We start from the raw sequence: 19,143 nt of genomic DNA on the forward strand, positions 1-19,143 counted from the left end.
GTCCTTGCTTGGGGGATGAGACGGGGACATGTACAATTACAGAGATGTCCTTGCTTGGGGGATGTGACGGAGACATGTACTGTACAATTACAGAGATGTCCTTGCTTGGGGGATGAGACGGGGACATGTACAATTACAGAGATGTCCTTGCTTGGGGGATGAGACGGGGACATGTACAATTACAGAGATGTCCTTGCTTGGGGAATGAGACGGGGACATGTACAATTACAGAGATGTCCTTTCTTGGGGGATGTGATGGAGACATGTACAATTACAGAGATGTCCATGCTTGGGGGATGAGACGGGGACATGTACAATTACAGAGATGTCCTTGCTTGGGGGATGAGACGGGGACATGTACAATTACAGAGATGTCCTTGCTTGGGGGATGAGACGGGGACATGTACAATTACAGAGATGTCCTTGCTTGGGGGATGAGACGGGGACATGTACAATTACAGAGATGTCCTTGCTTGGGGGATGAGACGGAGACATGTACAATTACAGAGATGTCCTTGCTTGGGGGATGAGACGGAGACATGTACAATTACAGAGATGTCCTTGCTTGGGGAATGAGACGGAGACATGTACAATTACAGAGATGTCCTTGCTTGGGGAATGAGACGGGGACATGTACAATTACAGAGATGTCCGTGCTTGGGGGATGAGACGGGGACATGTACAATTACAGAGATGTCCGTGCTTGGGGGATGAGACGGGGACATGTACAATTACAGAGATGTCCTTGCTTGGGGGATGAGACGGGGACATGTACAATTACAGAGATGTCCTTGCTTGGGGGATGAGACGGAGACATGTACAATTACAGAGATGTCCTTGCTTGGGGAATGAGACGGGGACATGTACAATTACAGAGATATCCTTGCTTGGGGAATGAGATGGGGACATATACAATTACAGAGATGTCCTTGCTTGGGGGATGAGACGGGGACATATACAATTACAGAGATGTCCGTGCTTGGGGGATGAGACGGGGATATGTACAATTACAGAGATGTCCTTGCTTGGGGGATGAGACGGAGACATGTACAATTACAGAGATGTCCTTGCTTGGGGGATGAGACGGGGATATGTACAATTACAGAGATGTCCTTGCTTGGGGGATGAGACGGAGACATGTACAATTACAGAGATGTCCTTGCTTGGGGGATGAGACGGGGATTTGTACAATTACAGAGATGTCCTTGCTTGGGGGATGAGACGGGGACATGTACAATTACAGAGATGTCCTTGCTTGGGGGATGAGACGGGGATTTGTACAATTACAGAGATGTCCTTGCTTGGGGGATGAGACAGAGACATGTACAATTACAGAGATGTCCTTGCTTGGGGGATGAGACGGAGACATGTACAATTACAGAGATGTCCGTGCTTGGGGGATGTGACGGAGACATGTACAATTACAGAGATGTCCGTGCTTGGGGATGAGACGGAGACATGTACAATTACAGAGATGTCCTTGCTTGGGGGATGAGACAGAGACATGTACAATTACAGATATGTCCTTGCTTGGGGGATGAGACGGGGATTTGTACAATTACAGAGATGTCCTTGCTTGGGGGATGAGACAGAGACATGTACAATTACAGAGATGTCCTTGCTTGGGGGATGAGACGGAGACATGTACAATTACAGAGATGTCCGTGCTTGGGGGATGTGACGGAGACATGTACAATTACAGAGATGTCCGTGCTTGGGGATGAGACGGAGACATGTACAATTACAGAAAATGTCCTTGCTTGGGGGATGAGACGGAGACATGTACAATTACAGAGATATCCTTGCTTGGGGAATGAGACGGAGACATATACAATTACAGAGATATCCTTGCTTGGGGGATGAGACGGGGACATGTACAATTACAGAGATGTCCTTGCTTGGGGGATGAGACGGGGATTTGTACAATTACAGAGATGTCCTTGCTTGGGGGATGAGACAGAGACATGTACAATTACAGATATGTCCTTGCTTGGGGGATGAGACGGGGATTTGTACAATTACAGAGATGTCCTTGCTTGGGGGATGAGACAGAGACATGTACAATTACAGAGATGTCCTTGCTTGGGGGATGAGACGGAGACATGTACAATTACAGAGATGTCCGTGCTTGGGGGATGTGACGGAGACATGTACAATTACAGAGATGTCCGTGCTTGGGGATGAGACGGAGACATGTACAATTACAGAGATGTCCTTGCTTGGGGGATGAGACAGAGACATGTACAATTACAGAGATATCCGTGCTTGGGGGATGAGACAGAGACATGTACAATTACAGAGATATCCTTGCTTGGGGAATGAGACGGGGACATATACAATTACAGAGATGTCCTTGCTTGGGGGATGAGACGGGGACATGTACAATTACAGAAATGTCCTTGCTTGGGGGATGAGACGGAGACATGTACAATTACAGAGATGTCCTTGATTGGGGGATGAGACAGAGACATGTACAATTACAGAGATGTCCTTGCTTGGGGGATGAGACGGAGACATGTACAATTACAGAGATGTCCGTGCTTGGGGATGAGACGGAGACATGTACAATTACAGAGATGTCCTTGCTTGGGGGATGAGACGGGGACATATACAATTACAGAGATATCCTTGCTTGGGGGATGAGACAGAGACATGTACAATTACAGAGATATCCTTGCTTGGGGAATGAGACGGGGACATATACAATTACAGAGATGTCCTTGCTTGGGGGATGAGACGGAGACATGTACAATTACAGAGATGTCCTTGCTTGGGGATGAGACGGAGACATGTACAATTACAGAGATGTCCTTGCTTGGGGGATGAGACGGAGACATGTACAATTACAGAGATGTCCTTGCTTGGGGGATGAGACAGAGACATGTACAATTACAGAGATGTCCTTGCTTGGGGGATGAGACGGAGACATGTACAATTACAGAGATGTCCGTGCTTGGGGATGAGACGGAGACATGTACAATTACAGAGATGTCCTTGCTTTGGGGATGAGACGGAGACATGTACAATTACAGAGATATCCTTGCTTGGGGGATGTGACGGAGACATGTACAATTACAGAGATGTCCTTGCTTGGGGGATGAGATGGGGACATGTACAATTACAGAGATGTCCTTGCTTGGGGAATGAGACAGAGACATGTACAATTACAGAGATATCCTTGCTTGGGGAATGAGACGGGGACATATACAATTACAGAGATGTCGTTGCTTGGGGGATGAGACGGGGACATGTACAATTACAGAGATATCCTTGCTTGGGGGATGAGACGGAGACATGTACAATTACAGAGATGTCCTTGCTTGGGGGATGAGACGGAGACATGTACAATTACAGAGATGTCCGTGCTTGGGGATGAGACGGAGACATGTACAATTACAGAGATGTCCTTGCTTTGGGGATGAGACGGAGACATGTACAATTACAGATATGTCCTTGCTTGGGGGATGAGACGGGGATTTGTACAATTACAGAGATGTCCTTGCTTGGGGGATGAGACAGAGACATGTACAATTACAGAGATGTCCTTGCTTGGGGGATGAGACGGAGACATGTACAATTACAGAGATGTCCGTGCTTGGGGGATGTGACGGAGACATGTACAATTACAGAGATGTCCGTGCTTGGGGATGAGACGGAGACATGTACAATTACAGAGATGTCCTTGCTTTGGGGATGAGACGGAGACATGTACAATTACAGAGATATCCTTGCTTGGGGGATGTGACGGAGACATGTACAATTACAGAGATGTCCTTGCTTGGGGGATGAGATGGGGACATGTACAATTACAGAGATGTCCTTGCTTGGGGAATGAGACAGAGACATGTACAATTACAGAGATATCCTTGCTTGGGGAATGAGACGGGGACATATACAATTACAGAGATGTCCTTGCTTGGGGGATGAGACGGGGACATGTACAATTACAGAGATATCCTTGCTTGGGGGATGAGACGGAGACATGTACAATTACAGAGATGTCCTTGCTTGGGGGATGAGACGGAGACATGTACAATTACAGAGATGTCCGTGCTTGGGGATGAGACGGAGACATGTACAATTACAGAGATGTCCTTGCTTTGGGGATGAGACGGAGACATGTACAATTACAGATATGTCCTTGCTTGGGGGATGTGACGGAGACATGTACAATTACAGAGATGTCCTTGCTTGGGGGATGAGACGGAGACATGTACAATTACAGAGATGTCCTTGCTTGGGGGAGGACATGGGGACATGTACAATTACAGAGATGTCCTTGCTTGGGGGATGTGATGGAGACATGTACAATTACAGAGATGTCCATGCTTGGGGGATGAGACGGGGACATGTACAATTACAGAGATGTCCTTGCTTGGGGGATGAGACGGGGACATGTACAATTACAGAGATGTCCTTGCTTGGGGGATGAGACGGGGACATGTACAATTACAGAGATGTCCTTGCTTGGGGGATGAGACGGGGACATGTACAATTACAGAGATGTCCTTGCTTGGGGGATGAGACGGAGACATGTACAATTACAGAGATGTCCTTGCTTGGGGGATGAGACGGAGACATGTACAATTACAGAGATGTCCTTGCTTGGGGAATGAGACGGAGACATGTACAATTACAGAGATGTCCTTGCTTGGGGAATGAGACGGGGACATGTACAATTACAGAGATGTCCGTGCTTGGGGGATGAGACGGGGACATGTACAATTACAGAGATGTCCGTGCTTGGGGGATGAGACGGGGACATGTACAATTACAGAGATGTCCTTGCTTGGGGGATGAGACGGGGACATGTACAATTACAGAGATGTCCTTGCTTGGGGGATGAGACGGAGACATGTACAATTACAGAGATGTCCTTGCTTGGGGAATGAGACGGGGACATGTACAATTACAGAGATATCCTTGCTTGGGGAATGAGATGGGGACATATACAATTACAGAGATGTCCTTGCTTGGGGGATGAGACGGGGACATATACAATTACAGAGATGTCCGTGCTTGGGGGATGAGACGGGGATATGTACAATTACAGAGATGTCCTTGCTTGGGGGATGAGACGGAGACATGTTCAATTACAGAGATGTCCTTGCTTGGGGGATGAGACGGGGATATGTACAATTACAGAGATGTCCTTGCTTGGGGGATGAGACGGAGACATGTACAATTACAGAGATGTCCTTGCTTGGGGGATGAGACGGGGATTTGTACAATTACAGAGATGTCCTTGCTTGGGGGATGAGACGGGGACATGTACAATTACAGAGATGTCCTTGCTTGGGGGATGAGACGGGGATTTGTACAATTACAGAGATGTCCTTGCTTGGGGGATGAGACAGAGACATGTACAATTACAGATATGTCCTTGCTTGGGGGATGAGACGGGGATTTGTACAATTACAGAGATGTCCTTGCTTGGGGGATGAGACAGAGACATGTACAATTACAGAGATGTCCTTGCTTGGGGGATGAGACGGAGACATGTACAATTACAGAGATGTCCGTGCTTGGGGGATGTGACGGAGACATGTACAATTACAGAGATGTCCGTGCTTGGGGATGAGACGGAGACATGTACAATTACAGAAAATGTCCTTGCTTGGGGGATGAGACGGAGACATGTACAATTACAGAGATATCCTTGCTTGGGGAATGAGACGGAGACATATACAATTACAGAGATATCCTTGCTTGGGGGATGAGACGGGGACATGTACAATTACAGAGATGTCCTTGCTTGGGGGATGAGACGGGGATTTGTACAATTACAGAGATGTCCTTGCTTGGGGGATGAGACAGAGACATGTACAATTACAGATATGTCCTTGCTTGGGGGATGAGACGGGGATTTGTACAATTACAGAGATGTCCTTGCTTGGGGGATGAGACAGAGACATGTACAATTACAGAGATGTCCTTGCTTGGGGGATGAGACGGAGACATGTACAATTACAGAGATGTCCGTGCTTGGGGGATGTGACGGAGACATGTACAATTACAGAGATGTCCGTGCTTGGGGATGAGACGGAGACATGTACAATTACAGAGATGTCCTTGCTTGGGGGATGAGACAGAGACATGTACAATTACAGAGATATCCGTGCTTGGGGGATGAGACAGAGACATGTACAATTACAGAGATATCCTTGCTTGGGGAATGAGACGGGGACATATACAATTACAGAGATGTCCTTGCTTGGGGGATGAGACGGGGACATGTACAATTACAGAAATGTCCTTGCTTGGGGGATGAGACGGAGACATGTACAATTACAGAGATGTCCTTGATTGGGGGATGAGACAGAGACATGTACAATTACAGAGATGTCCTTGCTTGGGGGATGAGACGGAGACATGTACAATTACAGAGATGTCCGTGCTTGGGGATGAGACGGAGACATGTACAATTACAGAGATGTCCTTGCTTGGGGGATGAGACGGGGACATATACAATTACAGAGATATCCTTGCTTGGGGGATGAGACAGAGACATGTACAATTACAGAGACATCCTTGCTTGGGGAATGAGACGGGGACATATACAATTACAGAGATGTCCTTGCTTGGGGGATGAGACGGAGACATGTACAATTACAGAGATGTCCTTGCTTGGGGATGAGACGGAGACATGTACAATTACAGAGATGTCCTTGCTTGGGGGATGAGACGGAGACATGTACAATTACAGAGATGTCCTTGCTTGGGGGATGAGACAGAGACATGTACAATTACAGAGATGTCCTTGCTTGGGGGATGAGACGGAGACATGTACAATTACAGAGATGTCCGTGCTTGGGGATGAGACGGAGACATGTACAATTACAGAGATGTCCTTGCTTTGGGGATGAGACGGAGACATGTACAATTACAGAGATATCCTTGCTTGGGGGATGTGACGGAGACATGTACAATTACAGAGATGTCCTTGCTTGGGGGATGAGATGGGGACATGTACAATTACAGAGATGTCCTTGCTTGGGGAATGAGACAGAGACATGTACAATTACAGAGATATCCTTGCTTGGGGAATGAGACGGGGACATATACAATTACAGAGATGTCCTTGCTTGGGGGATGAGACGGGGACATGTACAATTACAGAGATATCCTTGCTTGGGGGATGAGACGGAGACATGTACAATTACAGAGATGTCCTTGCTTGGGGGATGAGACGGAGACATGTACAATTACAGAGATGTCCGTGCTTGGGGATGAGACGGAGACATGTACAATTACAGAGATGTCCTTGCTTTGGGGATGAGACGGAGACATGTACAATTACAGATATGTCCTTGCTTGGGGGATGAGACGGGGATTTGTACAATTACAGAGATGTCCTTGCTTGGGGGATGAGACAGAGACATGTACAATTACAGAGATGTCCTTGCTTGGGGGATGAGACGGAGACATGTACAATTACAGAGATGTCCGTGCTTGGGGGATGTGACGGAGACATGTACAATTACAGAGATGTCCGTGCTTGGGAATGAGACGGGGACATATACAATTACAGAGATGTCCTTGCTTGGGGGATGAGACGGGGACATGTACAATTACAGAGATATCCTTGCTTGGGGGATGAGACGGAGACATGTACAATTACAGAGATGTCCTTGCTTGGGGGATGAGACGGAGACATGTACAATTACAGAGATGTCCGTGCTTGGGGATGAGACGGAGACATGTACAATTACAGAGATGTCCTTGCTTTGGGGATGAGACGGAGACATGTACAATTACAGATATGTCCTTGCTTGGGGGATGAGACGGGGATTTGTACAATTACAGAGATGTCCTTGCTTGGGGGATGAGACAGAGACATGTACAATTACAGAGATGTCCTTGCTTGGGGGATGAGACGGAGACATGTACAATTACAGAGATGTCCGTGCTTGGGGGATGTGACGGAGACATGTACAATTACAGAGATGTCCGTGCTTGGGGATGAGACGGAGACATGTACAATTACAGAGATGTCCTTGCTTGGGGGATGAGACGGAGACATGTACAATTACAGAGATATCCTTGCTTGGGGAATGAGACGGAGACATGTACAATTACAGAGATATCCTTGCTTGGGGGATGAGACGGGGACATGTACAATTACAGAGATGTCCTTGCTTGGGGGATGAGACGGGGATTTGTACAATTACAGAGATGTCCTTGCTTGGGGGATGAGACAGAGACATGTACAATTACAGATATGTCCTTGCTTGGGGGATGAGACGGGGATTTGTACAATTACAGAGATGTCCTTGCTTGGGGGATGAGACAGAGACATGTACAATTACAGAGATGTCCTTGCTTGGGGGATGAGACGGAGACATGTACAATTACAGAGATGTCCGTGCTTGGGGGATGTGACGGAGACATGTACAATTACAGAGATGTCCGTGCTTGGGGATGAGACGGAGACATGTACAATTACAGAGATGTCCTTGCTTGGGGGATGAGACAGAGACATGTACAATTACAGAGATATCCGTGCTTGGGGGATGAGACAGAGAGATGTACAATTACAGAGATATCCTTGCTTGGGGAATGAGACGGGGACATATACAATTACAGAGATGTCCTTGCTTGGGGGATGAGACGGGGACATGTACAATTACAGAAATGTCCTTGCTTGGGGGATGAGACGGAGACATGTACAATTACAGAGATGTCCTTGATTGGGGGATGAGACAGAGACATGTACAATTACAGAGATGTCCTTGCTTGGGGGATGAGACAGAGACATGTACAATTACAGAGATGTCCGTGCTTGGGGATGAGACGGAGACATGTACAATTACAGAGATGTCCTTGCTTGGGGGATGAGACGGGGACATATACAATTACAGAGATATCCTTGCTTGGGGGATGAGACAGAGACATGTACAATTACAGAGATATCCTTGCTTGGGGAATGAGACGGGGACATATACAATTACAGAGATGTCCTTGCTTGGGGGATGAGACGGAGACATGTACAATTACAGAGATGTCCTTGCTTGGGGATGAGACGGAGACATGTACAATTACAGAGATGTCCTTGCTTGGGGGATGAGACGGAGACATGTACAATTACAGAGATGTCCTTGCTTGGGGGATGAGACAGAGACATGTACAATTACAGATATGTCCTTGCTTGGGGGATGAGACGGAGACATGTACAATTACAGAGATGTCCGTGCTTGGGGATGAGACGGAGACATGTACAATTACAGAGATGTCCTTCCTTTGGGGATGAGACGGAGACATGTACAATTACAGAGATATCCTTGCTTGGGGGATGTGACGGAGACATGTACAATTACAGAGATGTCCTTGCTTGGGGGATGAGATGGGGACATGTACAATTACAGAGATGTCCTTGCTTGGGGGATGAGACAGAGACATGTACAATTACAGAGATATCCTTGCTTGGGGAATGAGACGGGGACATGTACAATTACAGAGATGTCCTTGCTTGGGGGATGAGACGGGGACATGTACAATTACAGAGATGTCCTTGCTTGGGGAATGAGACGGGGACATGTACAATTACAGAGATGTCCTTTCTTGGGGGATGTGATGGAGACATGTACAATTACAGAGATGTCCATGCTTGGGGGATGAGACGGGGACATGTACAATTACAGAGATGTCCTTGCTTGGGGGATGAGACGGGGACATGTACAATTACAGAGATGTCCTTGCTTGGGGGATGAGACGGGGACATGTACAATTACAGAGATGTCCTTGCTTGGGGGATGAGACGGGGACATGTACAATTACAGAGATGTCCTTGCTTGGGGGATGAGACGGAGACATGTACAATTACAGAGATGTCCTTGCTTGGGGAATGAGACGGAGACATGTACAATTACAGAGATGTCCTTGCTTGGGGAATGAGACGGGGACATGTACAATTACAGAGATGTCCGTGCTTGGGGGATGAGACGGGGACATGTACAATTACAGAGATGTCCGTGCTTGGGGGATGAGACGGGGACATGTACAATTACAGAGATGTCCTTGCTTGGGGGATGAGACGGGGACATGTACAATTACAGAGATGTCCTTGCTTGGGGGATGAGACGGAGACATGTACAATTACAGAGATGTCCTTGCTTGGGGAATGAGACGGGGACATGTACAATTACAGAGATATCCTTGCTTGGGGAATGAGATGGGGACATATACAATTACAGAGATGTCCTTGCTTGGGGGATGAGACGGGGACATGTACAATTACAGAGATGTCCTTGCTTGGGGGATGAGACGGGGATTTGTACAATTACAGAGATGTCCTTGCTTGGGGGATGAGACGGGGACATGTACAATTACAGAGATGTCCTTGCTTGGGGGATGAGACGGGGATTTGTACAATTACAGAGATGTCCTTGCTTGGGGGATGAGACAGAGACATGTACAATTACAGATATGTCCTTGCTTGGGGGATGAGACGGGGATTTGTACAATTACAGAGATGTCCTTGCTTGGGGGATGAGACAGAGACATGTACAATTACAGAGATGTCCTTGCTTGGGGGATGAGACGGAGACATGTACAATTACAGAGATGTCCGTGCTTGGGGGATGTGACGGAGACATGTACAATTACAGAGATGTCCGTGCTTGGGGATGAGACGGAGACATGTACAATTACAGAAAATGTCCTTGCTTGGGGGATGAGACGGAGACATGTACAATTACAGAGATATCCTTGCTTGGGGAATGAGACGGAGACATATACAATTACAGAGATATCCTTGCTTGGGGGATGAGACGGGGACATGTACAATTACAGAGATGTCCTTGCTTGGGGGATGAGACAGGGATTTGTACAATTACAGAGATGTCCTTGCTTGGGGGATGAGACAGAGACATGTACAATTACAGATATGTCCTTGCTTGGGGGATGAGACGGGGATTTGTACAATTACAGAGATGTCCTTGCTTGGGGGATGAGACAGAGACATGTACAATTACAGAGATGTCCTTGCTTGGGGGATGAGACGGAGACATGTACAATTACAGAGATGTCCGTGCTTGGGGGATGTGACGGAGACATGTACAATTACAGAGATGTCCGTGCTTGGGGATGAGACGGAGACATGTACAATTACAGAGATGTCCTTGCTTGGGGGATGAGACAGAGACATGTACAATTACAGAGATATCCGTGCTTGGGGGATGAGACAGAGACATGTACAATTACAGAGATATCCTTGCTTGGGGAATGAGACGGGGACATATACAATTACAGAGATGTCCTTGCTTGGGGGATGAGACGGGGACATGTACAATTACAGAAATGTCCTTGCTTGGGGGATGAGACGGAGACATGTACAATTACAGAGATGTCCTTGATTGGGGGATGAGACAGAGACATGTACAATTACAGAGATGTCCTTGCTTGGGGGATGAGACGGAGACATGTACAATTACAGAGATGTCCGTGCTTGGGGATGAGACGGAGACATGTACAATTACAGAGATGTCCTTGCTTGGGGGATGAGACGGGGACATATACAATTACAGAGATATCCTTGCTTGGGGGATGAGACAGAGACATGTACAATTACAGAGATATCCTTGCTTGGGGAATGAGACGGGGACATATACAATTACAGAGATGTCCTTGCTTGGGGGATGAGACGGAGACATGTACAATTACAGAGATGTCCTTGCTTGGGGATGAGACGGAGACATGTACAATTACAGAGATGTCCTTGCTTGGGGGATGAGACGGAGACATGTACAATTACAGAGATGTCCTTGCTTGGGGGATGAGACAGAGACATGTACAATTACAGAGATGTCCTTGCTTGGGGGATGAGACGGAGACATGTACAATTACAGAGATGTCCGTGCTTGGGGATGAGACGGAGACATGTACAATTACAGAGATGTCCTTGCTTTGGGGATGAGACGGAGACATGTACAATTACAGAGATATCCTTGCTTGGGGGATGTGACGGAGACATGTACAATTACAGAGATGTCCTTGCTTGGGGGATGAGATGGGGACATGTACAATTACAGAGATGTCCTTGCTTGGGGAATGAGACAGAGACATGTACAATTACAGAGATATCCTTGCTTGGGGAATGAGACGGGGACATATACAATTACAGAGATGTCCTTGCTTGGGGGATGAGACGGGGACATGTACAATTACAGAGATATCCTTGCTTGGGGGATGAGACGGAGACATGTACAATTACAGAGATGTCCTTGCTTGGGGGATGAGACGGAGACATGTACAATTACAGAGATGTCCGTGCTTGGGGATGAGACGGAGACATGTACAATTACAGAGATGTCCTTGCTTTGGGGATGAGACGGAGACATGTACAATTACAGATATGTCCTTGCTTGGGGGATGAGACGGGGATTTGTACAATTACAGAGATGTCCTTGCTTGGGGGATGAGACAGAGACATGTACAATTACAGAGATGTCCTTGCTTGGGGGATGAGACGGAGACATGTACAATTACAGAGATGTCCGTGCTTGGGGGATGTGACGGAGACATGTACAATTACAGAGATGTCCGTGCTTGGGGATGAGACGGAGACATGTACAATTACAGAGATGTCCTTGCTTTGGGGATGAGACGGAGACATGTACAATTACAGAGATATCCTTGCTTGGGGGATGTGACGGAGACATGTACAATTACAGAGATGTCCTTGCTTGGGGGATGAGATGGGGACATGTACAATTACAGAGATGTCCTTGCTTGGGGAATGAGACAGAGACATGTACAATTACAGAGATATCCTTGCTTGGGGAATGAGACGGGGACATATACAATTACAGAGATGTCCTTGCTTGGGGGATGAGACGGGGACATGTACAATTACAGAGATATCCTTGCTTGGGGGATGAGACGGAGACATGTACAATTACAGAGATGTCCTTGCTTGGGGGATGAGACGGAGACATGTACAATTACAGAGATGTCCGTGCTTGGGGATGAGACGGAGACATGTACAATTACAGAGATGTCCTTGCTTTGGGGATGAGACGGAGACATGTACAATTACAGATATGTCCTTGCTTGGGGGATGAGACGGGGATTTGTACAATTACAGAGATGTCCTTGCTTGGGGGATGAGACAGAGACATGTACAATTACAGAGATGTCCTTGCTTGGGGGATGAGACGGAGACATGTACAATTACAGAGATGTCCGTGCTTGGGGGATGTGACGGAGACATGTACAATTACAGAGATGTCCGTGCTTGGGGATGAGACGGAGACATGTACAATTACAGAGATGTCCTTGCTTGGGGGATGAGACGGAGACATGTACAATTACAGAGATATCCTTGCTTGGGGAATGAGACGGAGACATGTACAATTACAGAGATATCCTTGCTTGGGGGATGAGACGGGGACATGTACAATTACAGAGATGTCCTTGCTTGGGGGATGAGACGGGGATTTGTACAATTACAGAGATGTCCTTGCTTGGGGGATGAGACAGAGACATGTACAATTACAGATATGTCCTTGCTTGGGGGATGAGACGGGGATTTGTACAATTACAGAGATGTCCTTGCTTGGGGGATGAGACAGAGACATGTACAATTACAGAGATGTCCTTGCTTGGGGGATGAGACGGAGACATGTACAATTACAGAGATGTCCGTGCTTGGGGGATGTGACGGAGACATGTACAATTACAGAGATGTCCGTGCTTGGGGATGAGACGGAGACATGTACAATTACAGAGATGTCCTTGCTTGGGGGATGAGACAGAGACATGTACAATTACAGAGATATCCGTGCTTGGGGGATGAGACAGAGAGATGTACAATTACAGAGATATCCTTGCTTGGGGAATGAGACGGGGACATATACAATTACAGAGATGTCCTTGCTTGGGGGATGAGACGGGGACATGTACAATTACAGAAATGTCCTTGCTTGGGGGATGAGACGGAGACATGTACAATTACAGAGATGTCCTTGATTGGGGGATGAGACAGAGACATGTACAATTACAGAGATGTCCTTGCTTGGGGGATGAGACAGAGACATGTACAATTACAGAGATGTCCGTGCTTGGGGATGAGACGGAGACATGTACAATTACAGAGATGTCCTTGCTTGGGGGATGAGACGGGGACATATACAATTACAGAGATATCCTTGCTTGGGGGATGAGACAGAGACATGTACAATTACAGAGATATCCTTGCTTGGGGAATGAGACGGGGACATATACAATTACAGAGATGTCCTTGCTTGGGGGATGAGACGGAGACATGTACAATTACAGAGATGTCCTTGCTTGGGGATGAGACGGAGACATGTACAATTACAGAGATGTCCTTGCTTGGGGGATGAGATGGAGACATGTACAATTACAGAGATGTCCTTGCTTGGGGGATGAGACAGAGACATGTACAATTACAGATATGTCCTTGCTTGGGGGATGAGACGGAGACATGTACAATTACAGAGATGTCCGTGCTTGGGGATGAGACGGAGACATGTACAATTACAGAGATGTCCTTGCTTTGGGGATGAGACGGAGACATGTACAATTACAGAGATATCCTTGCTTGGGGGATGTGACGGAGACATGTACAATTACAGAGATGTCCTTGCTTGGGGGATGAGATGGGGACATGTACAATTACAGAGATGTCCTTGCTTGGGGGATGAGACAGAGACATGTACAATTACAGAGATATCCTTGCTTGGGGAATGAGACGGGGACATATACAATTACAGAGATGTCCTTGCTTGGGGGATGAGACGGGGACATGTACAATTACAGAGATGTCCTTGCTTGGGGGATGAGACGGAGACATGTACAATTACAGAGATGTCCGTGCTTGGGGATGAGACGGAGACATGTACAATTACAGAGATGTCCTTGCTTGGGGGATGAGACGGAGACATGTACAATTACAGAGATGTCCTTGCTTGGAGGATGAGACGGAGACATGTACAATTACAGAGATGTCCGTGCTTGGGGGATGAGACGGAGACATGTACAATTACAGAGATGTCCTTGCTTGGGGGATGAGACGGAGACATGTACAATTACAGAGATGTCCTTGCTTGGGGGATGAGACAGAGACATGTACAATTACAGAGATGTCCTTGCTTGGGGGATGAGACGGAGACATGTACAATTACAGAGATGTCCTTGCTTGGGGGATGAGACGGAGACATGTACAATTACAGAGATGTCCTTGCTTGGGGGATGAGACGGAGACATGTACAATTACAGAGATGTCCTTGCTTGGGGGATGAGACGGGGATTTGTACAATTACAGAGATATCCTTGCTTGGGGGATGAGACGGAGACATGTACAATTACAGAGATGTCCTTGCTTGGGGGATGAGACGGAGACATGTACAATTACAGAGATGTCCTTGCTTGGGGAATGAGACAGAGACATGTACAATTACAGAGATATCCTTGCTTGGGGGATGAGACGGAGACATGTACAATTACAGAGATGTCCTTGCTTTGGGGATGAGACGGAGACATGTACAATTACAGAGATGTCCTTGCTTGGGGGATGAGACGGAGACATGTACAATTACAGAGATGTCCTTGCTTGGGGGATGAGACGGGGATTTGTACAATTACAGAGATATCCTTGCTTGGGGGATGAGACGGAGACATGTACAATTACAGAGATGTCCTTGCTTGGGGGATGAGACGGAGACATGTACAATTACAGAGATGTCCTTGCTTGGGGGATGAGACGGAGACATGTACAATTACAGAGATGTCCTTGCTTTGGGAATGAGACAGGGACATGTACAATTACAGAGATATCCTTGCTTGGGGGATGAGACGGGGACATGTACAATTACAGAGATGTCCTTGCTTGGGGGATGAGACGGAGACATGTACAATTACAGAGATGTCCGTGCTTGGGGGATGAGACGGGGACATGTACAATTACAGAGATGTCCTTGCTTGGGGATGAGACGGAGACATGTACAATTACAGAGATGTCCTTGCTTGGGGGATGAGACGGAGACATGTACAATTACAGAGATGTCTGTGCTTGGGGATGAGACGGAGACATGTACAATTACAGAGATGTCCTTGCTTGGGGGATGAGACGGGGACATGTACATTTACAGAGATGTCCTTGCTTGGGGGATGAGACGGGGACATGTACAATTACAGAGATGTCCTTGCTTGGGGGATGAGACGGAGACATGTACAATTACAGAGATGTCCTTGCTTGGGGAATGAGACAGGGACATGTACAATTACAGAGATGTCATTGCTTGGGGGATGAGACGGAGACATGTACAATTACAGAGATGTCCTTGCTTGGGGGATGAGACGGGGACATGTACAATTACAGAGATGTCCTTGCTTGGGGGATGAGACGGGGATATGTACAATTACAGAGATGTCCTTGCTTGGGGGATGAGACAGAGACATGTACAATTACAGAGATGTCCTTGCTTGGGGGATGAGACGGAGACATGTACAATTACAGAGATGTCCTTGCTTGGGGGATGAGACGGGGACATGTACAATTACAGAGATGTCCTTGCTTGGGGGATGAGACGGAGACATGTACAATTACAGAGATGTCCTTGCTTGGGGAATGAGACGGGGACATGTACAATTACAGAGATGTCCTTGCTTGGGGAATGAGATGGGGACATGTACAATTACAGAGATGTCCTTGCTTGGGGGTCATATAGACCCCAGAAATAATGAAAGAAAAATATCTGGTAATTTTCCCACCACCAAAGAACAAGTTGCATAGTGAGGAGGTTTTACTCCGTGTACCGTACAGGCGGCGTGTGCTCTGCGTGTTCCCGGCGCTCCGCGACATGTCTGTCTCCTGTCTCTGCAGCTCTCATGTACGCCAGTATTTTTGGGAACGTTTCTGCGATCATCCAGCGTCTGTACTCGGGTACGGCGCGGTATCACACCCAGATGCTGCGGGTTCGAGAGTTTATCCGCTTCCATCAGATCCCCAACCCCTTGCGGCAACGCCTGGAGGAGTATTTCCAGCACGCATGGTCCTACACCAACGGCATCGACATGAACGCAGTGAGGCCGGCTCTGCTCTCCCCTCCATCTCCACATCCCTTTCCCCTCCATCTCCACATCCCTCTCCCCTCCATCTCCACATCTCTCTCCCCTCCATCTCCACATCTCCCTCCCCTCCATCTCCACATCTCTCTCCCCTCCATCTCCACATCTCTCTCCCCTCCATCTCCACATCTCTCTCCCCTCCATCTCCACATCTCTCTCCCCTCCATCTCCACATCTCTCTCCCCTCCATCTCCCCATCTCTCTCCCCTCCATCTCCACATCTCTCTCCCCTCCACATCTCTCTCCCCTCCATCTCCCCATCTCTCTCCCCTCCATCGCTACATCTCTCTCCCCTCCATCGCTACATCTCTCTCCCCTCCATATCTCTCTCCCCTCCATCTCCACCATCTCCACATCTCTCTCCCCTCCATCTCCGCATCTCTCTCCCCTCCATCTCCACATCTCTCTCCCCTCCATCTCCACATCTCTCTCCCCTTCACATCTCTCTCTCCTCCATCTCCACATCCCTCTCCCCTCCATCTCCACATCTCTCTCCCCTCCTTCTCCACATCTCTCTCCCCTCCTTCTCCACATCTCTCTCCCCTCCATCTCCACATCTCTCTCCCCTCCATCTCCACATCTCTCTCCCCTCCATCTCCACATCTCTCTCCCCTCCATCTCCACATCTCTCTCCCCTCCATCTCCACATCACTCTCCCCTCCATCTCCACATCTCTCTCCCCTCCATCCCCACATCTCTCTCCCTTCCATCCCCACATCTCTCTCCCCTTGCTATTCTTTCCCTCTCCTATGTTCTTTATCTCCTTAACAAGCTTCTGTCTTTGTCTCTGCAACGTCCTCTTCTCCCTCCTCCTCACCTCCTTCCATTCTCTCCCACCTATTATCTTCTCCCTCCTCTTCACCTCCTTCCATTCTTTCCCTCCTCCTCCTCACCTCCTTCCATTCTCTCCCTCCTATTATCTTCTTCCTCCTCCTCCTCCTCCTCACCTCCTTCCATTCTCTCCCTCCTTTTATCTTCTTCCTCTTTCTCTCTTCTCTCTTGGCTTCTATCTTCTTCCTCTCACTTGGCTCCTTTTCCTCCTTTCTCTCCTCTGTCTCTGCAGTGTTCTCCTCTTTGGCTTTGTCATGCTCTCACCTCTTTCTCTTTGCCCCTCACTTCGTGTCTCACCTTCTCCTCCCTGTATTGTAGGTATTGAAGGGTTTCCCTGATTGTCTCCAGGCTGATATTTGTCTGCACCTGAACCGTAGCCTCCTGCAGAACTGCAAACCCTTCAAGGGAGCCACCAAGGGCTGTCTGCGAGCGCTGGCTATGAAATTCAAGACCACACATGCCCCACCTGGAGATACGCTGGTGCATGCAGGGGACGTCCTCACCGCCCTCTACTTCCTGTCCCGCGGCTCCATCGAGATTCTGCGTGGAGATGTGGTCGTGGCCATATTGGGTAATGCCAGAGAAAAGGACAGGCTCACTTTTTATATACCCATTATCAAACCAACCCCCGACATTTTCCCACCTCTTCACACCTGCCACTTTCCCAAATCTTATACCCAATGCCTTCTCACCTCTTACACCCGACATGTTCCCACCTCTTACACCCGACACGTTCCCACCTCTTACACCCGACACGTTCCCACCTCTTACAACCGACACGTTCCCACCTCTTACAACCGACACGTTCCCACCTCTTACACCCGACACCTTCCCACCTCTTACAACCGACACATTCCCACCTCTTACACCCGACACCTTCCCACCTCTTACACCCGACACGTTCCCACCTCTTACACCCGACACGTTCCCACCTCTTACACACGACACGTTCCCACCTCTTACACACGACACGTTCCCACCTCTTACACACGACACCTTCCCACCTCTTACACCCGACACCTTCCCACCTCTTACACCCGACACCTTCCCACCTCTTACACCCGACACCTTCCCACCTCTTACACCCGACACCTTCCCACCTCTTACACCCGACACCTTCCCACCTCTTACACCCGACACCTTCCCACCTCTTACACCCGACACCTTCCCACCTCTTACACCCGACACCTTCCCACCTCTTACACCCGACACGTTCCCACC

The 19,143-nt window shown here is 48.1% G+C and overlaps 1 protein-coding gene across 3 annotated transcripts in view; it reads left to right on the forward strand.

The window, feature by feature from the left end:
* Positions 1 to 19,143, forward strand: part of LOC142473273 (voltage-gated inwardly rectifying potassium channel KCNH2-like) — a 427,634-nt gene that overhangs the window by 381,251 nt on the left and 27,240 nt on the right. For all 3 annotated transcript variants that reach the window (XM_075580479.1, XM_075580478.1, XM_075580480.1), the window contains 2 exons: positions 16,847 to 17,046; positions 18,241 to 18,493. In XM_075580479.1, coding sequence (XP_075436594.1) covers positions 16,847 to 17,046; positions 18,241 to 18,493 — 453 coding nt within the window. The remainder of the gene's footprint in view (positions 1 to 16,846; positions 17,047 to 18,240; positions 18,494 to 19,143) is intronic.

This window comes from Ascaphus truei (assembly GCF_040206685.1).
Source record: "Ascaphus truei isolate aAscTru1 chromosome 2 unlocalized genomic scaffold, aAscTru1.hap1 SUPER_2_unloc_3, whole genome shotgun sequence".
NCBI classification, from domain to species: Eukaryota; Metazoa; Chordata; class Amphibia; order Anura; family Ascaphidae; genus Ascaphus; species Ascaphus truei.